Raw genomic sequence first — 18976 nt, forward strand, 5'->3', positions numbered from 1 at the left:
ATGCCAGTTTTACAGAAGGTGCCAAGAAACAATTTTCTTAGTTGAAAGTTAATTCAATATCTTTATAATGGCCTTTTTGAGAGAATTGGAAGTGACTTCCGTCGTGATCTCTCTGATCTACTTAGGTCTTCGAGTTGCGTATGAGTTGTCCGTTTTGAACTATAAAAGTCGACTTTAAACATGACCCTATGTTGTCTTATATAAAAAATGTCTCAATGAGAAGCCCTGTACATTAAAATGTTAGTGAGTGTGCTTGGATCCAAAGTACATACAAGCATACCTATACCGCTCATACCTCTCTCAATCGTGAAGATGCTCTCTTAGCTTAAGAAAGCTTGACTCACCCTCCAAAGCTCGGTTTGACCTTTGACATTACCGCGAGTTTTATAAGCCGTCATAGCGTATTTTTTCTTATAACTTCCTTCGCATTCGACGGGATTGAGCGCTGCTCAATTATTTTAATTTAAAGTGACAGAGGTTGCAGGACTGGGAAGAAACCATGGGCAGGGCATGCAAAGAGGTGACGAGGCTGCGCAAGTGTTACTCTCGTTTCTCGCGGCAACTAGAGCTCTTCGTCTGCAATGGATGGTGGTTTGACTCCAAGAACGCCATTCACTCGAAGGGAGTCGGTCTTGGTGTTGATCACTCACTGTGAATGGCGGTCAGTGCTTGTCGGAAGTTGGTTGCATCCGAAGTCCGGCCGGCATATTGTTCAATGTCATGGGCGTAATTGAGAAATGACCTCTTGATGTTCCTATGAGGCGGTTCCGCTCCCAGCAGGTGACTGCAGGGATGATTTTACCCTAAAAATCTTCCATTTCTTTAGCATACTCTACAAATAATAATGAAAAGTCTCCGCTGTTGTGCGCGAATGATCCTCTTCTTGCAAATAGTGTTTTTCAAAGTTTCTGTATTGTATATATGTATCTTAATCGTTCAATTATTACATTAATTTCAGTAGTATTTTTATTCTTTATTTCAACATTTCAAGCAGTTGGCCTTCAAAACTCAAATTCCGCGTGTCGACAGTGCGAAGAAAGAATCAACTTGATTTACTTAAAATGCGCAAACGCATTAAGTGAAAAAATATTAGATAAAACAATAGTAAAAACCATACTAGAGAAATTTTGCTGAGCTCACTCGAACTCGCAGTGTCTAAGATGGCGCACTCCCGCTACCGCTTGCGCAGACTTTACGCCCACACAGTGGGGCGAGAGTGCGCCAATAGCAGTTAGAGCTAATGGTTTCTTTGTTGCTAAATTCTTCGACCTTCACATTTGTTCGCATCATTTGAGTTTGTAGTGGTGTTGTTTAATTGGTTGCCTGCTTGACGTGTCACGCGGCGGCGATTGGCAACGCCTTACTCTTCCTCAATAATTTGTTGTTGTTGAATTTGTTGTTCGTGGTGCTGCTGTTGCTGTTGGTGTTGTTGCTTATGGTGATGATGCTGATTGCGTTGGTTGCGATTGCGCTGATTGCGATTGTCGCGACGCTGGCCACCCCAGTTGCCGCCTTGGTTGTTTTGGTTGCGGTTGTAGCCGCGATCGCGATTGCCCATGTTGCCGCGCTGGAAGAAGTTGCCTTGCTTCATGTCGAAGACCTTCTCGTTCACATCAACCAGATTGGTGACCTTGTCCACGAATTGCATGGCGAGCGCTTGTAGGCGCGATGGCTCCGAACGGTGCATAACCACGGTTTCGGTGGGATCGTCCAAGCTGGCCATGAGCTCCTCGTTGATTATCATTTTGCTGATGAGCGAATGCACCTTTTGCACGGGCAGCTCGTACATCTGCGCCAATGAAGGAATACTCAGCGAGGTGTAGACGTTGGAATAGGTGAAGAGATAGGTGCGCAGCGACTCTTCCTTGATGAATTTAACGAGCATGTCACGCACGCGATCGGCCTCGTAAAACAGATCCCAAACCTTGGTGTTCATCTTCTTGTTGACAATGAAATTTGCGCAGGCTTGCCAGTTGCCGCAGCGCATAGCCTTGGCAGCGGCGACGACATGCTCGCGCATCGACTCAGGTGGTCCCACCAACGATTGGCGCTCGGAAGAACGCAGTTGTTGATAGAAGGTTTTACTGAAAATATAAAATTCCATTAGTGAAATGTAAATAGCGTGTGCGTGTGCGCTGTGTCTTACCTGATCATGCGGCGACGCGCATCGAACTCGTGTGCGGCGATGTATGGTATTTCCAGCAGCATTGCCGATACCAAATACACACATTCCAGCAATTCCAGATTGATGTGCATGTGGAATGGCATTTGGCGCTGCTTCTCAATTTTCTCCTGTTCGGCGGAACGTTCATGCTGACGCTGTGGAAGCAAACCCTGTGCTAGCAGCTCTTTTGGCTTGCCAGTTACCATTAAATCGACCAGACAATGATGCGCGTCCCTTATGTTCTCTTGACGGAAAGCGCACAAACCCAAATTGGCCATCATACGATTGTAGAGGATGCGCGTCGAAGGATCGGCAGCATCGATGGTGTCCTGCAAGTGCGACATAAGTACCAGGTCGCGCGCTTGGAACCAGTTATCGTGCATGGCGTGATGGTAGATGTGCGCCAGGATAGCGCGTGTACGTATACGATCCGTGTCATCCTTGGAGTAAATGAACTTGCAGAGGCGATCCATTACATCGACAGATGTGGTCGTAGTTGGTGGCAACTCGCCGCGCTTCTTCTTCAACACATCGGGATCGAACTTATAGTACAAATGCTCGATCTTACGCAAGTAAACGCGGCAGCGTTCATTGTTGTTGCCAACACGCTCAAAGTAATCTAGCACAGACTCGATGATGCGCGTTACGGTGACTTCATCCTTCAAACGTGACACATAATCATTTGTATGTGGATCGCACTCCTTTAGCAGCTTGGTGAACTCATCGTCCAAGCGCTCAACTGCGGCCAGCGAACAACCGCGTATTGCGTATGGGGGATTTGCGAACTCTTCGTTCTCCTCCTGCACCTCTTCACTCATGCGTATATCTTCGTTGGCCAATAGGATTTTCATCATACTTTGCATGACATCCAGCAGTTTACTCCAATGCTCCAGTTTCATGGGTTCAGAGATTTTCTGATTGTAGTCGAAAATGGCCGAAATGATGCTGAAGTGTATTTTTACAGCAACAGCGTTACCCAACTGATGTTCTTCGGCAATGTCGCGCAGCTCGAAGAGCATCTCGATTTGCATGCGTCGATCGGTACGTCTTTTGCCGCGCGCAGCCATGATTTCCGACAGCTTCTGCAGTGTCAGTGGCACATCTATTTCGGCGTCCTTATCAAACATTTTCGGCTTTTCAACAGTGTGTGGGAATACAGTTTCCCATTCGCCTTCTTCATCAGCATCCTCTTCAATACGTACTTTGTGACGTATCTTTGCCTCCTTGGCACGTTTGTCTTTTTTGCGATCTTCGCGCACCTCCTTTTCTTCCTTTTCCACATTGGGACGTTTCAAGAAACGCTCGCGTTGGTTTTGATATTGATTTTCATCGTCCGAGGACTCAGATTCCGACTCCGAATCAGAACCCCAATCAATGGAATCCTCAGAGTCATCATCCTGTTCGACGGCTTTGGACGGCGCCGCCGCCTTAGAAGACTTCGCCTCAACTGGCTGTTTGAGATCTCGCAAGATTTCTTCCGAACCAGCATCATTCTTTTCCTGATCAGAGTCGTAAGCCTCCTCTTCTTCGGCGTCACTTTCTTGATCAGGCGCTTCACGGAAACGTGTCAAATCCTCCTCGAAGTCTTTGATGTATTTGCGCACTTTTTGACGCAATGTGCCCAAAGATTTTGAGTTATTCTTTGACAAATTTTTACGCCCTTCACGGTCCTCCCATACTTCGTTAATGAAATCCTCCAACTCAGCAAGACAACGAACATAGAAACGTGGGGTCACACCCTTCTCTTCCTTAGTAATAACAGGCAATGCCTTTGTGTAGGCGCGTGTCAGATCTTCAAAGCTTGACAGAATACTCGACATATCCTTAATTTTCTTGTGATTGCGTATGCTCTTGATAATCGCTGTCAGATTTTCATAACGCTTTTCCTTAGTAGAACGCACAACGCGTTTCACTTCCTCCTCATCATCACTAAATTGCTATACAAATAAATAATAAAATTATAAAGGGTTTCGAAATCAAAATTATGTTTACATACGAAGTTGGTCGCTTTGCTATACGCTTGTACTGGGACCTCCTCATCACTGGACTCGGTCTCAGAGTCAGAACCGGTTGCAAAGAAACGCGACATGTTTACCTTTTAATAGTCGGGTGTATCTGTTTTCTAAAAGATAAATGTTTATTAGTGGGAAACTTTTGCTTTGCAAATATATAAATTAGCGAAAAATTGAGGTTATATTCGATTGTATGCATTCGCTTTTGGCCAACATGGCGCTGTCATTCTGCCACACCACACATGAAATGCACAGCCAATTTTCAGGCAGACATTTCTGCGAAAAGCAATACACTCACTTTTAAACTTTTAAATAATTCGATTAACACTGTTGATCCTCTATGCACAAGCACAAATAGAGAAGGATATTTCTTAAATAGTTGTAGAAAACTTACAATTTAAACGGCGAAATTGATTTTCACCGCTGATGAATATAGCTGGCAGCCGTCAGAAAAGAATTGCCAGCAGTAAATTCAAAGCGTTTGACGTTTTAGATAGAGTTGCCAGCTGTCAAAAATAGAATAAGTAATGGAACATAATATTTTTTTTACTAAACAACAAAATAATATATTTATAAATAGAATTATAATATATATATCTCCCAGCGACTAGCAAAAATAGTTAGATTGAAACGGTACCAGCTTTAAAAAAGAAATTGTAGCTCAAAAATTTTTTAACATTAGTAGAATTTTAGATTGGTTGCGACTACGCAAGTGGTTGTTATAAATCGAAGACGAGCACTAGTTTCCTTATAGATCCATTCTGAGATCTCTCAAATTTTTCCATCGGCTCGTCGAGATAAAAACTTAGGTTCGTTGTACGAATAAAAAAATATTAATAAAACAACATGTTAATGGAATGTTTCTAAAAGATATATATTCGTAAGAGTTTATGTCAATATATTCGGTTACATCGTGTTACGTTATAGCTTCTTTTTCGCTTCACCTGTACAAAAAAGCGCCTCATCGTACAATCGCGTCTAACTTCACTTTACGAAAACGGAATTCGAAGAAAGGATAGTGAAAAAGACGCACACCAATACTAGATCGGAAAATTCCGTGGGAATTAATTGTCCGTTTGGCTTAGAAATTGAATAGCAAAGGTAAAAATTTATAATAATTTAAATACAGTGAACGTTCCATGGAAACCAAACGATAAAGTTACACCGCATGGTTCTTTTTAAAACCTTAGTAGTTTGACTAGCGATTACGGCGTTGCCGCTTCGTGTTTCCATAGCGAACGGGACTGGATTGCATTTGCCAAATTTCGGCACTCTTGAATACAGTCCTCAAAAAAGGGTACTTTTTGTTTTTTTTCCACAAGTAGGGGTCTTTGAAAGTTAATATATTTTATGCAAACACGTTAACTCACTGTGAAGCAAATACAGTGCCACTACCAAAATTGCCAGCAACGACAACAACACTATGTCTGAAGCGGGCGAGTATTCTGTGGAACGCATTGAGGATAAACGCATATGCAATGGCAGAGTAAGTGCGCTAATTTTATTATAATTGGAAAAATGTTGCACACGTTTTTGCTTGCAGACCGAGTATTTTTTGAAATGGAAAGGTTACCCGCGCAGTGAAAATTCATGGGAACCTGTTGAGAACCTCGACTGCCCAGACCTGATCGCAGCATTCGAGGAGTCGTTGAAAACAAAGAAAGGTGAAAAAATATATTTTAATTGTATATTAATATCTGAAAAATATTTGCTTTTGCTAATTAAATAGAGAGCAAAAAACGCTCCAGTAACACGCCAGTAAATGATTCAAAAGTAAAACGAAAAGCTGTTGAAGAGGAGCGGGAAAACCGACGCACAATGGGTTTTGATCGAGGTCTAGAACCATCTAAAATACTTGGTGCTACCGATTCATCAGGCGAGCTGATGTTCCTCATGAAATGGAAGGGCAGCGATGAAGCTGACTTAGTGCCGGCTAAACAAGCCAATGTAAAATGCCCCCAAATAGTCATACAATTCTATGAGGAACGTCTCACTTGGCATACGGCTAATGCAGAAGAGGATAAAAATTCAACCAGCAAAGAACCGACCGAGTAAGACACTAGTTTAAGGACTTTTAAGTGCAAACAGACAAGAAATAACAAGAATTGCAAAATCAAATAAACTTATGTAGGTATTGCATAAATTGTTTCGGAATACGAAGTAAATGAAACAAATGCAAAACGTACAACATACCGCGTAAGCTGCAAGAATCTACAAGGCGTAGTGTTTAAACAAAAATAAAGATCGTTTTTATTCAACGAAATATATAAAAACGTTCAAGTTGCAATTCAATCGTAAATATACATATTTAATGTAGTAATTTCACTGTTTCTCTTTAAGCTAGTTCGCGTAGTTATATAGTTTTCATGTTTTTTTTTGTTTTTTTTTTTTAAATAAGCTGCGGCGCAAACTGAATCATAATTAAATTGAGTTGTTGGTACTTTATTTTTTTTTTAATACAGTTTTCATTTTGCTACAATAACTTCAGTAATATGGTTTGAAAAACCTCCAAGTGAAATCATACAATAATATCTATGGAAGGATTAACTTAAAAATAAATTAATTTAATTGCTATGATTACGTTCAGTTTTTAAGGACATAAATAAAATGAAGTGACATGATATATCACATGAAACGAAGTCCAGCATATATAAACATAACAATTAATAAAATTACATAGTTTTAAAGCTGAATGTGTCAGTGGTTGTAACTTTCCATGTGGTCAGAGGCACCATTAACCAAGAAAATTACTCAAGTGTGTCTTTTTTTTATTTTTCGAGCTTTAACAATAGAGAAAATTTGGTGAAATATAGTCGACAAATTATGGCGATAACTTACGTGTTTACCCAAATGTGTTATACTGAAAGTTTCTGCGAAATTTAATCACAACTGGAGATCATATTGTGCGCCTCAACGTGGTTCGACGTTCAAATGTTGATATCGTTGCATTGGCCGCCAGCGCAACGTGTCAAGTTCGCCAACGCCAAACTATAAAAGGCGTGCTCAATGGGAAGCAAATCATAGCCAATGTTATTGATTTGATAAGGATCATCATTGACATCATATGCTTCAACGAAATTCTGCAATATAAAAGAATTAATTATTTATTGGAAGTAAACATCTCAAATGGCTGCACACCTCTCTATCGTTGAATTCGCAAAAAAGTCGATCAGTTTTGTCTCTAAATTGCCTGACACATGCATACGTATTATTCCAAGCATCCTGACAGTGACAATCCGACTCTGGCGTACACTGCGACAAGTGATCTTTGGGCGACCATGGGCAGTCGCGATTATAAGTGTCAGCGTTGCCTTCACCCCAATGCTGTATCAACACACTTCGTCGGTATTCTTTCAACTGTTTGCCATCGCTTACTTGTTCCAATGCTGCCTGTATTGGCAAGCCGTCCAATGGTGTGTGGGCATGCAGTATGGTCCACTGCAATATTGTCGGCATTAAATCTAGCAGCAATATGGTTTGTGGCACTACCACACCCTGTGGTATTCCAGGTCCGCGCAGCAACAGCGGTACGCGTATATCTGTTTCATAGGGTTGACGTTTGTCCCACGGTTGCGCGTTTTGACCCATGTGATAACCGTTATCTGATGTGTAAATGATGTAGGTGTTGTCTAATTGGCTCAAATCGTCTAATGTCTGAATTAAAGCGGCTACCATTTCGTCCACGGCCAGCAATGTTTCCCAGCGTTGTCGGTAGTAGCTGTCTAGTAATTTCAATGTTATATTCGGCATAGGGCGCGTTGCTGCCACAAGCCAGTGTTTCTCTGTAATGGTTCAAAATAATCAATTGTGGTAATGAAGACGCAAGGTAGCGTTACCTTGTGGGAGTGGTACGCGATTGAAGTTGGGTGTGCGTAATGCTTTCACATTTGCGAATGCGCCACGGTGTCGTTCGGCGGGCGTGTACGGTGCATGAGGCGCAGGCGGCGCGATCATTGCGAAAAATGGTTGCTGCTTATTGCGTGTTTTCAGAAAGCCCAATGCTTTATCGCGCAACAGATCCGTTAAGTATTTGTCAGTGTAGCTAACGTTTCGTTCGTTCTCACGTAAAGTGTAGTTGTAGTAGCGAGAATTGCCATGTAAGCCATAGAACTGTGTCCAGCCCGGCGGTTTGCGTTCGCCATGAAATTCATTTAGGTATTTTCCAGCGAAAAAAGTTTGGTAACCTCCATCGTCTTGCAGCAGCACAGGCAGTGCCCGTGGCTCAATTTCTGTACGCCAATGGTGGCCATTGCAGCCTCCGTTAATAGTGTTGTTGATAGTGCCGTGATTGTGTGCATACATGCCAGACAGTAGACTGGCGCGGGAGGGGCAGCAGAGTGGGGAACTAGTGTACTGGTAAAAATTTAAAATAAGTAAAACTGAAGAGCGAGATTTGTAATGGCCTGTTACATACCGCATGATTGAATTGAACACCGGCTTTTGCGATAAACTTCTGCACCTGTCGCATAGGGGTCAAGCCCTCAAGTGTAATATCTTGGTCATCGCTTAGTATTAGCAAAATGTTGGGTTTGTCATTCACTTCTCCGGCTTTGGTGGGCGTCAAGGACACGAGTAGCAAACAAGCGACCATTGCCAAGGTCACTAGCGGTATTTTTATGCGTAGCATAACGTCATTGAATTTGAATGCAATAATCGCCATGTTTGCAAATTATTTCAGCAATATTTTTTAGCTACTCTTGTCTTCTATGAGTGTTCGCTTTGGAATATTTAATAGCTGCAAATATTCATCGTTGTATTTTGTTTTTCGCTATTAATTCACTTTACAAAATAAACACAACCGAAAAGTAAATTGACATTGAAATTTAAGAGATAAACATTCTGAAGAGAGCGGTCGAATTGTAGGGTTGCCTGATCAGTCAAAATTAATTAATTACAAGGTGAATTGGATTACCGATTACTCTTGTTCTTGAATCTCGGCTAAAGTTCTTATTTTTTTGCTTAAATTATGGTTGCTTGTAAATTGTTTCTTTCTTGACTTCCCCGTGTTACCCCCAACCAGTCATAATGAAACCACATTTATAAGTCTTAAATTTATTTGCTCTAAAAAATATTCTGGTATTACATTTTGAATCAAATTAGAATGCGAGCCAATTTAAGTTTTCTGTCATACCGGTAAATTCCGTAAATATGAACAGGAAGAGTGGAAAAGATGGATGCCTAAAATCTTAACTTATATGCAGTAAAATCGTATTGCACATGAATGGTGAATTAGTTGCGTTTAACGCAACTATGCAGAAATAGACGTTTTATTACAACAAAATGGCAAACTAAAGTGTTTGTAACTGGAGGTAAAGTCCACATCTGCGTCCGCTCACAATTCACTTATACAACACGTTTCACTTCGAAGAAACGTTTCAGGTAATAAACTTGACCGATGGTCATCAGTACCAGCACCAGCGCTTCGAAAGTAGACCACAAGACAACGCGTGAGTTGGTGCTCTCGTTGATGGACCGATGGATTTTGTCACGCACCTGTCATCAAGTATTTACTATTTAAAATAAAATTTGCAACGGGGCAATTTTCCTATACATACATGCATGTATTCCTGTTCATGTTTGACACCCGTCAGTGTGCCCGACAATTGCTGTATCATATCCTCCAACTTGGTGTGGCCAACCTCCTCCTCGCTGGGCGCGCCCGCTGCTCGATGCGACGCTTCGCTCACCTCAATGGAGAACATCACCAGTTTGGGAGTCATGCTGCTGCGCTCATTATTGAAGCAAACGCGATATATACCAGTTGAGACGGTGGCAAAAGTATATTTGCCAGAGGATTCCTTTTCACTCTCATGTATGATATTATTATCCGGGCCAGTTATTTTGATATCAATATCGAGAAAACCGCCTTCAATCACCTCGAATGTGACGCCTGCCGAAAACGTACATACAACTGAGCAAACATGGTCTATAAAAACTTGTTGGTTTAATTATAATTACCGAATTTGGTGCCGCCTTCCACCTTCTCAAAGAAACACTCTTCATTGTGTGCGTCAACGGTGACGATGAACGCTTCGCTGGCACGGAGCAATTGCAAGAGCACTAGCGCACATAATGTGCCGAACAATTTGAGGTTCATAATCGTTTTGTTTTGTATAAATCGCAATTGTCATAAACGACAAATTTCAACTGTATTAAACTCTTGAAGATTCACAGCGTTGAACAAATATCAAATTAGAGGGGCCACGTATAAAAGCACCTTCACGGCAGTAGTAGAAAATATACACAGCATTTGTCAAAGTGACGTTGAGCATTTGCAGGTTATGTTGGCAGCACTGCGCTTACACAATGGGTTGTAAAGCGAATTTTGCAAATAAAAAATCAAAATATGGTTTATGGTGTACTGTGCCTTATGGAAATATACTCATATATTTTCTGCCCAAGGGAAAACTAATTACGCTTTCTAATAGTCCAATTAGAATTTATTTTTCACAAAATTATCATTATTCGTAATTTTCAGATTAAAAAAAAACAGTTTTTTTTGATTCGTATAATAAAAAAAAATAAATAAATAAAATTCTGTCATATGCCTGAAAATTAGCTTATTCTATTTTACTAACCTACCTACCTACCTACCTTTACCTACAAACTATCTAACTTTTCTAACAGTCCAATTAGAATTTTGAACATAAAGAATACCATTACTATAGCGCCATATTTATATTTAAAATCGTAAATTAACGTCTTTCTTTTAGACATAATTTTACTTAAAAATAATTTTTAAACCTAACTTGTAAATAAACTTATTCTTCCAATTTCAGTTGTGTTCGGGATGCCTCATTCAACTCACAAGGCGAACTTCTTCAAGTAATTGCGCGCCCGTGACCCCATTTTCTACAGAACCATCACAATTAAACTAACCACTTTGAAGCTTAATGCATACACAACAACAAACGAGATCAGCTGTTGGCACACACCCACACAAACGCACAACAGAAGTAGAAAACACAATTAGAGCAAAACGCAACGCACTCAATTAGTTTGGAGAGTTTAGTTCAGAAAACATGCCTCGGCCACAGCGAGAGGGGAGTAAACGTCAACGCGGGCGACATTTGCGGCAGCTGCGCATTGACGCTTTCGTGTGGATGCAGCAAAGACTGATAACTGGTCCATGACTTTTGGATGCTGTTGACTACGCGCGTTCATCCGGTTTGTGTGTTGGCTGGAAAGTCTCCCAAACATGGCAAAGCATACGCCGTGTACACCGTGTGCATGTATGAGTGGCAGAAAACAGACAACGGCGGATACACTTCGCTTGGCCAACATCCAGTGGCTGCTAGTCGTGCGTATTCATTCGAGTTTGCTGGACCTTAGCAAGGACGAAACAAATATCAAACAAACAATCAATGAAATCAAGCAGTTTCCCTCAAGAAACGTTGAAAGTGAACTGTGTGTGTGAGCAAGGTGTGTGAACTGTGTATGAAAAGTGGACACGAAAAGCGTACGAAGCAAAAGTTAAAAAACAATTTATCAATTAAATGAAACAGCGAGTAAACTAAGCCAGTATAAAAGTATGCTAATTGTTTTTCGGTGCAAACCGTTACTCGCATAAATCCGCTGTGTTTGACATTTGACGTTTGCTGTGAAAAATGTGTCAACACAAGTGCTGCGAAAAGTGTGAAATTTTGTGAAAAACGCTGAATTATACAGCATATCAGCGCAGAGAGTGGACTGTGTGTGCTTCCTACCCGCCGCGCACCTGCTGCCCACCTTAAGCGCAAAAGCGCATAAAATAAATAGTGCGCCACCCCGTGTGCATTAAAGCTGCGAAATCCTTATTAATGACACACATATTACAACAATGAACCACAATGCGCACAATAACAATAAAAACAACAGCAAAAGCAATAACATGTAGTTGAACTCTATTAAGCAGAACAAATAACTGCGGCCAAAATTGATTGCAGTCGTCGGCTTAACGAACGCACTTGTGGGGCAGTGCAGCTGTGCAGTGGTTGTTGCCAGTACAACAATAAGCGAGTGGCTTGTGCCACAAGTATAAACGATTTCGTCTCCACCCATTGCTTGACGCGAGAGATTTGGGTGTGAAAGCAGCAAGGAGGCGCTGGAACTGCAGGGACGGACGCAGTGTGCATTCGCAAGCAAGTGTAAATTATAAAACGGCAGCGTCTGCAATAATCCTGCAAATACACAGGCTAAATAAATAAATAAGTGGAAAAGCACGCAGCTGAAGTGAAGTGAAAAACAGAAAATCAGCAAGTGCTACAAAAAGTTAGGTTAAGTGATGTGTACATACATATACATACTTACGTGCCGCAAAGGAAGCGCGTAAGCATCGAGTTGATGCTGTGAAGTGTAAAGGAAAATTGGCCAACAAAAGCTTTTAAAATGAAGTTAAAGCGAGCAAGTGCGAAATTGTGAAAGTAAGAAGTGTAAAAAGTGAAACGCAAAACAAACGTGTGTGCAGCTGCTAGTGAAACGGTACAAATACATAAATACATATACGGCATCCGGTGTTTTCCACTCACCTGTCCATTTGTGCTGCAGCGCTATTAAAATGCATGAGTCGGCAAAACCAAACCGACTGGAGCATGTGAGTCGCAAAAACAAAGAAGGAAGAATTCACAACTAAAGGGTTAGGTGTGAAAGTGTGAGCGGTTTTCGTCGTAAAGCGTGTAAGCAATTGTAACTATTAGTAAAAGCTAGTGAAAAAGTGAAAATCGTGTGGCTGTGTGCGGCTAATAAAGTGCCAAATAAAGTGAGTAAATATGTACGTTGACAAAAAAAGATTGCGTTGAGGGTGAATTGCTGCCTGCCTTTTAGAAAGTGTTGCTTTGGTAGTGTGAATTAATTAAAAAAAGTATATTAAAAATAAAATTTTCATTAGAATGAATAATTATATTAATAATTAAATTAATTTCTAAATTAAAGTTTATCAGAAATTAAAATGTTTCCGTACAAGAGTTGGGTTTTGAACGGTCAGTTTGTATGACAGCTATATGCTATAGTGATCTGATTGTAATAAACAGTTCTAAATGCCGTGTTAAAACTTTCTTAAATTTAAAAATTTAGTTTGTTTTTTAAAAATCTGAAACTAAATCCTTCAGTGTTAGTGAAGTTGATATTTCTTTCCATAAACTTTTTTTATCATATAATTAGTAAAGCAAAGCAACACTTTGTAAATGGTGAACGAACAGCGCCCCTGTGCCGGGTTCAACGCCTTAAAGTTTTTCTTCCTCCACAAAAAGTTGGTGTCAGTAACATTAATGAAGCGATCTGTGTAAAAACAAATGAAAAAGTTTAAAATACTCGGCATAAAATAACAAATATACCGATAAAAAGCAAACGGTTGTGCACAAAAGTACCGTCCCCTGTGCCACAGTCACAAAAAAGGTGTTGTCCGTGCCGGGAAAATTGCAAACTTTCCGCCAATGTAACTGTATCCATACACGATGTGTAAAAAAGTTCGTGTAATTATGTTGAACGCAGCCAGTGACACCTTTGTGCCAGCTCCGTGGCCTTATGCACACGCCACGCAAACAAACTAGTCATGCGTACATATCCTGACAGCGTACGTAACAATAAAACGGCACATAACTAATACTTGAACGTTGCACATGTGTGACTTGGGCAGTAAATGAAGAGACAGTTGTGCAAAAACAATAATAAATAAAGGCATGTCGCATTACACTACTCCTCGTTTGGCGAGCGCTTTGACTGTTTGTAGCGCGCCTGTTGCTGGCCTAAATTTTATGACGAGCGCATGGAAAGCCGCCACGCTATAACTACAGGTGAGTGCAAGCTTAATGTTGCCCAATAAAAAGGGTTATTGTTTTTTTGCTATCCTTATATTTCTTACGTTACTTATTTATATCCTTATTACCTCATGTACGCGTGCTACGCCTTCCTATTACGCTATTTTCGGCACGTGTTTTTTATAACACTGCTATTTTTAGTCTCATTAGAAGCTTGCCAGCCTTTTGTTGTTTTATTTCGAAAATCTTAAATTTATATGCCACTCGCCACGTCATGTTCGGGGAATTGCCACTTGTCGTGTAGGTTAAATAACGGCGACATTGACAGGCTTCGCCATAAAAAATAATCAATCTTCCTGCCGACAGTGGCAAGTGTCAATTTCTACTTACAAGTACAAGATTTCGATAGAGAAATCGAGAAAAAAACACCAAAAAAAAACGTAAGCAATCAAACAGGCATTTCCACCCGGATTGACATTAATTTATACATCGAAGATTGAAAAGAACGCAAACCCTGTGTTGTGGGTGTGCTTGTATTGTGGGCGTAGCGCTTGTAACGTACACGAAACGTTGTAAAAAGAAAATGAAAACGTTAAGTATGTGCATTAAAAATGAGCGGACCCATGTTGTAATGCTCTTTCGCGATTTTACGGCAACAATGGCGGCATAACAGGTGGTGTGGCAGTCACCATGAATGAAATATAAATAAAAAAAATAAAAGAAAATAAAAGGAACATGGCAGGATGCGAATTTCTAGAGAAGCACGTAATTTTCTACGCACTTGCGTATTGGCAATCAATGCAAATTGCTGCAAGCTGCTGCCATATAAGTAGTAATCGAAGACTGTCAGCAAACATATGCTGCATAATTGAAGCGGCTTACTGCCTGCGTAGCGACTTTTAAGCGGGCGTGAGTAAATAATGGCGCAAAAGGCAAATTAAATGCAAATGTTTTCAGGAAACAAGAAAATAGCATGAAGAATGAGAGAGCGAGAGAGCGAAGGAGGGAGAGCATGAGAGGGAGCGCTAGGTACGCTTAAGCGCTTGAGCAAGCGCAATTTTGCGCGGTTTAGCTTTAAGCTTTAGTGTTGAGTTGTTTAGTCGAAGAGACCGAAACCCATATCGTCGTCTTCCTCGCAGTCCAACTACTCCTTTTTTTGCTTCTTCCTTCTTTTCGCCTGCATTTTGTTTCTGCTGCATAAGCAATTTTATTGGAAAAGTTAGCTGTTTTTTTAGTTACACACGTTAGATGTGGCTTGATCGTTTTGAAAAATTTCGGTGCTGAAGCATTCCATAAGCAGGCTGTGTTTTTATTACGCGCCAGCAATTTGTTTACCTTCGTTTGAGTTTCTAAGTTTCACGTTGTATGACTCCCTTGACAATTCTAAATACTAGCATTAGGAAAAGGTACACAAAAGCATATGCTCCAGTACTTATCATGCCCCAAGTGTACTGACATTGTTCTACTTACATACGTACGTACTGTCAGGCCGCGCTATATATAGAGTACTGTCAGACAGCGCTATACGCATTGCTCGGGCAAAGATTTTTTAATTTAGCGCACATATTTTATGCTAGTACATAAGTTTAAATACGCTGGCGCCACTTCCTAACCATCCAACTTCGCATTTCCCCATTGCCTTGCCTTACTTGTTTACGGTTATGTTATCAGTGCCACATGCGGATAAGCAGCTGCTCGCTCACGCATCCAAACCGCCTCTAGAGCACTGATTAGTCACGGCGCAGTGTTTGCTAGACAACATTTAACATTACCCCGACACTTTCGTACCTGTCTGAGGTTCGGGTTTGCAGGCGCACTAAAAATTACCGCATAGCGCGTTAGATACAACGAAAATGCGTATGGAAAGCAGGCGCGCAACACATCCTGCCACACGCATACACTGCGGCGGTGTTGAGCGCGTAGCCTACAGCCTTTAAGATACGCTTGGGAACTACGCTATGCTGCCTGCTCCTTCTCCTTGTGTGTACTGTCAACCTTCGAAGCGAAGTTTTCACAGTGGCGTTGCTTGCGGAGCGCATGCGGTAGGCGGGCGAAAGCGATAAAAGTCATAAATTTTTATACGCCAGCATATTTGTTTTTATTGTGTGCGTTGCCACCTGGCTGAAAGGAAGCACACAAATGTTTGCGTTTACTAAACCCTCAACACCGCGCACATACGTGCCCATTATCGGCACTCACGCTCGAGCAGCACACATGTGTTGTTGTTTCCGTTTGCTACCTTTTCACAGCGTTAAACTAATAATCTTGCCGCTGCGCGTAGGTGTTTGTGCTTTGACAAATGGGCCCAGCTTAATGCGGTCAATTTAGTGGCGCTGGCATGGCGCAAGATTTTCTCCACGGATTGGCAAGCCTCTTTAGCGTATTGATATCCCAATTCGCACAGCTCATTGTACGCACCCGCACTTGATTTATGTCAAGAAATTTCTCAATAAAATTAAATTTATTAATTCTCGCCTTGCAACCGAAGTGAAGCTTGGCATGCCGAGCGCCTGTGCGGCGGGCGTCTTGTATTGGCAAACCGAGCGCGTCATTACCATAAATCGCTATGCAATCTTTATAAATCGTCTATGTGGCGAGGTCATAAAAAAGTTTGCAGCAGGCATTGCTTGAGCAATGGTGTGAAATCCTTTGACCCCCCTAAACTTTTTAAACAAATATATATTTTTTCGGAGATATTTCAATGCTTAATGCTTTAGTGAGCTGCCATAGTGAGTGAATTAAATATTTGTAGAGTGTTCGCACCCGGTGGTTTGCATAGGGTTGAAAATGCTGAATGCTGACAAATATTGAGGGTTTTATTTTATTACACGCAAGTGTTGTGTTGCTTCCACCTCGACTTCTTCCATACAGCTTAAGTTAGCATGCTGTGGAATAGAAAACAAAACGGACACACGTCAAATTTAATAACAGCTGACATTCTCCTTCAATTCCGAGTTTTGTATTCATAACAGCTGTCCAAAGTTAATATTGTTTTCGCCAACTCTCTACACTGTCTGGACTATTTCTTCTACTAATATAAGTTGATAAAAAAATAATGATACAATTTAGATTACGACACGCAACGAAGTGACAAACCTTTATAGTAATTGTAAACAAAGTCTGTCAAATGCAATCCAAAACCTGGCAACGGCGCGAAACTGCCATAACCTCACTTTATACCTTCGTAAAGATCCATGTTTCGATTCAATAGTTCGTTGACACTTTGTTTGTTTTGATACAGTACTCATTTGTTTTGATTACATGAATCGCATTATAACCGATAAGCTTTCTGCAGCCAGTGTTGCTATACTACTGACAAGTTTATGTAATTAAATTTTCATTTATAAAAAAACCTTACAAGTTGGATAAAGTTACATAAGCGGATCAATTTAAGCTGCACGCGCACCATACAATGTAGTAACTTCATAGATGAGACCGCCATTTTGTTGACAAATGTCTTTTTTGGTTTTAAATATGCAAATTAAGCAGACATACATATCTATTACCCAAACCAAGTGACCGCAGAGCAGCTGATGGATTACCTATTAGAAAAGTTTCGCCGTTTGTGTGCAATTTTGCGTTGAGCGTGTGGGGTTGAGCAAAATATCTTGTGGTTGAATAACTGTCGACGGTCGACGGTCGACCTTCGTTTGTACCGTTGTGCTGTTGTTTACAAAGATCCGCGCTGTGGTAATGCCAGCAAATCTAATCAACTCCCATTTGTATGATAACAACTCGCGCTTTTCTTACGTTGTTGTTCTGCTTTGTTGTTCTCGCGTCGTTCTTCCATGTAAATTCGTACTTACGCTCGTCCATAATTATGTTTATCCTTTGAAAGCACGAAAGCGTTTTAAATTTAAACGCATTACGAAAGCTGTCTGTCATTTAAGCTTTTGGCGGAACAAGTTGGTTAGTCGGTCAGAAGTTGGCACGACTGTGGCTTGCCCTGCAAAAACATTTTACAGACGCTTCCTCTTAGTTAATTATGATATTTAAATGCATGCATGCTTTGCCCACCTCCCTACGCGCATGACAGCTTGGTAGCTTTTCATTTCGCATTTAGTTAGATTTTTAGGGGGTTTTTATACATATTTTCGCAATAGCTTTTTTTCAACTCTTACCGAGTATAAAGCTCTTTGGGGAATGTTCACACAATCATTTGAAGCCCTTATGTCAGATCCAAAAAAGTTCTACTAAACCAAATCAAAATAGTCTCCATTTCACTTCAACTATTTAGATTTGTCTTTAAGTTGAGCAATATCTGAAGATAGAAAGCTTTAAAGTCCCATCAGGACTCTGATAAGTAGTTGAGAGGAAAGGCGAGTGAAAGAGAAGAGAGAAGGTACCATATATCCAAGATCGCTGTGAAAGTGAAAAGAAATTCTTGCCTCTCTAAGTTAGCTGATGCTCTTTACCCTATTTTCTCCTTCCTCGATTTTAAGATAATAAAATCACAGAATTTCTGTTTCCAAGTTAGCTGATGCTCTTCACCCTGTTTTCTCACCTGCTTTCTTCGATTATGAGATAATAGTTTATCCATTTAGCGTGGGCGATTATAATTCACAAATTTTTCCATGTTGACCCAGTTTAATTTTGCATGAACCCCTTACTCTTCCGACAACTGTTTCCTCCGCCCTTGCCTTCACTCTCGACCTCCTAAATGACTAGAAATCCTATTAATAAATTCATTGTAAAATTTTATTAAGTCTGATTGTTGTTATTTACAAGCTCTTAGCAATCATTTACTTTGCACTGCCAAGCATATACAGGCAATTTAACCCCCTGTAATCTTGATTGAAGTTCATTTTAAGGTTATTATTTGCTTCTTTTTACCCAAGAGCTATTTATAAATGTGTTAGGAGCCCGTAAGTAGCCCAACCTTTGGGTGGTTATTTAATTTTGGCAAGAATTTGTTTTAGCCATATTTCAAGCATAGATAAATTCTTTAATTAAAAGTGGGAATGTTGATGCAAAGAATGCCTAAAAAATTAGGGTAAAAATAAGGCTAATAAGCCGAATGAAGCGCTGTGTACTAAAAGGTCAATTTGATAGTTGAAAAGGACATT

The 18976-nt window shown here is 40.6% G+C and overlaps 5 protein-coding genes across 7 annotated transcripts in view; 2 read left to right on the plus strand and 3 right to left on the minus strand.

The window, feature by feature from the left end:
- Positions 1-890: 890 nt before the first annotated feature.
- LOC120774213 (eukaryotic translation initiation factor 3 subunit C) lies at positions 891-4646 on the minus strand. Of its 2 annotated transcripts, none has more exons than XM_040103666.1 (4): positions 4571-4646; positions 4161-4286; positions 2147-4101; positions 891-2084 (listed from the first exon to the last, which is right to left on the minus strand). In XM_040103666.1, the coding sequence occupies exons 2-4, from the start codon at positions 4251-4253 to the stop codon at positions 1361-1363; spliced, it is 2772 nt and encodes a 923-aa protein (XP_039959600.1). In that variant the 5' UTR covers positions 4254-4286; positions 4571-4646; the 3' UTR covers positions 891-1360. The 2 variants fall into 2 exon arrangements, with proteins under 2 accessions (XP_039959600.1, XP_039959601.1); XM_040103667.1 differs by lacking the exon at positions 4571-4646 and adding an exon at positions 4475-4564.
- A 519-nt stretch (positions 4647-5165) lies between these two features.
- LOC120774454 (chromobox protein homolog 1-like) lies at positions 5166-6869 on the plus strand. Of its 2 annotated transcripts, none has more exons than XM_040104103.1 (4): positions 5166-5277; positions 5499-5662; positions 5720-5840; positions 5906-6869. In XM_040104103.1, exons 2-4 carry the CDS (start codon positions 5600-5602, stop codon positions 6229-6231), a joined length of 510 nt encoding a protein of 169 aa, XP_039960037.1. In that variant the 5' UTR covers positions 5166-5277; positions 5499-5599; the 3' UTR covers positions 6232-6869. The 2 variants fall into 2 exon arrangements, with proteins under 2 accessions (XP_039960037.1, XP_039960036.1); XM_040104102.1 differs by having other exon boundaries at positions 5502-5662.
- On the minus strand, positions 6556-9004 carry LOC120774453 (N-acetylglucosamine-6-sulfatase-like). Its single transcript, XM_040104101.1, has 5 exons — positions 8591-9004; positions 8013-8529; positions 7315-7958; positions 7015-7256; positions 6556-6956 (listed from the first exon to the last, which is right to left on the minus strand). Exons 1-4 carry the CDS (start codon positions 8834-8836, stop codon positions 7104-7106), a joined length of 1560 nt encoding a protein of 519 aa, XP_039960035.1. The 5' UTR covers positions 8837-9004; the 3' UTR covers positions 6556-6956; positions 7015-7103.
- Positions 9005-9212: 208 nt separating this feature from the next.
- LOC120773356 (transmembrane emp24 domain-containing protein 2) lies at positions 9213-10419 on the minus strand. Its single transcript, XM_040102180.1, has 3 exons — positions 10135-10419; positions 9732-10066; positions 9213-9669 (listed from the first exon to the last, which is right to left on the minus strand). Exons 1-3 carry the CDS (start codon positions 10271-10273, stop codon positions 9520-9522), a joined length of 624 nt encoding a protein of 207 aa, XP_039958114.1. The 5' UTR covers positions 10274-10419; the 3' UTR covers positions 9213-9519.
- Positions 10420-10961: 542 nt separating this feature from the next.
- Positions 10962-18976, plus strand: part of LOC120773352 — a 188920-nt gene continuing 180905 nt past the window's right edge. The window contains exons 1-2 of the mRNA XM_040102172.1: positions 10962-12925; positions 13404-13946. The gene's annotated coding sequence lies outside the window, so the exon portion shown is untranslated. The remainder of the gene's footprint in view (positions 12926-13403; positions 13947-18976) is intronic.

The sequence above is a fragment of the Bactrocera tryoni genome, chromosome 4 (assembly GCF_016617805.1).
Source record: "Bactrocera tryoni isolate S06 chromosome 4, CSIRO_BtryS06_freeze2, whole genome shotgun sequence".
NCBI lineage: Eukaryota > Metazoa > Arthropoda > Insecta > Diptera > Tephritidae > Bactrocera > Bactrocera tryoni.

What these genes read in the sequence shown, in the direction of transcription:
- LOC120774213 (XM_040103666.1), bottom strand. Translation starts at nt 4,253, where the DNA reads ATGTCGCGTTTCTTTGCAACCGGTTCTGACTCTGAGACCGAGTCCAGT. An exon ending in ATAGCAAAGCGACCAACTTC is followed by an intron (nt 4,102 to 4,160) that starts GTATGTAAACAT and finishes TTATTTGTATAG; the next exon opens with CAATTTAGTGATGATGAGGA. An exon ending in GCGCGTCGCCGCATGATCAG is followed by an intron (nt 2,085 to 2,146) that starts GTAAGACACAGC and finishes TTATATTTTCAG; the next exon opens with TAAAACCTTCTATCAACAAC.
- LOC120774454 (XM_040104103.1), top strand. Translation starts at nt 5,600, where the DNA reads ATGTCTGAAGCGGGCGAGTATTCTGTGGAACGCATTGAGGATAAACGC. An exon ending in AACGCATATGCAATGGCAGA is followed by an intron (nt 5,663 to 5,719) that starts GTAAGTGCGCTA and finishes TTTTGCTTGCAG; the next exon opens with ACCGAGTATTTTTTGAAATG. An exon ending in GTCGTTGAAAACAAAGAAAG is followed by an intron (nt 5,841 to 5,905) that starts GTGAAAAAATAT and finishes CTAATTAAATAG; the next exon opens with AGAGCAAAAAACGCTCCAGT.
- LOC120774453 (XM_040104101.1), bottom strand. Translation starts at nt 8,836, where the DNA reads ATGGCGATTATTGCATTCAAATTCAATGACGTTATGCTACGCATAAAA. An exon ending in GTGTTCAATTCAATCATGCG is followed by an intron (nt 8,530 to 8,590) that starts GTATGTAACAGG and finishes AATTTTTACCAG; the next exon opens with TACACTAGTTCCCCACTCTG. An exon ending in GCGAATTCAACGATAGAGAG is followed by an intron (nt 7,257 to 7,314) that starts GTGTGCAGCCAT and finishes TTTATATTGCAG; the next exon opens with AATTTCGTTGAAGCATATGA.
- LOC120773356 (XM_040102180.1), bottom strand. Translation starts at nt 10,273, where the DNA reads ATGAACCTCAAATTGTTCGGCACATTATGTGCGCTAGTGCTCTTGCAA. An exon ending in GGAAGGCGGCACCAAATTCG is followed by an intron (nt 10,067 to 10,134) that starts GTAATTATAATT and finishes CGTTTTCGGCAG; the next exon opens with GCGTCACATTCGAGGTGATT. An exon ending in ATGAACAGGAATACATGCAT is followed by an intron (nt 9,670 to 9,731) that starts GTATGTATAGGA and finishes ACTTGATGACAG; the next exon opens with GTGCGTGACAAAATCCATCG.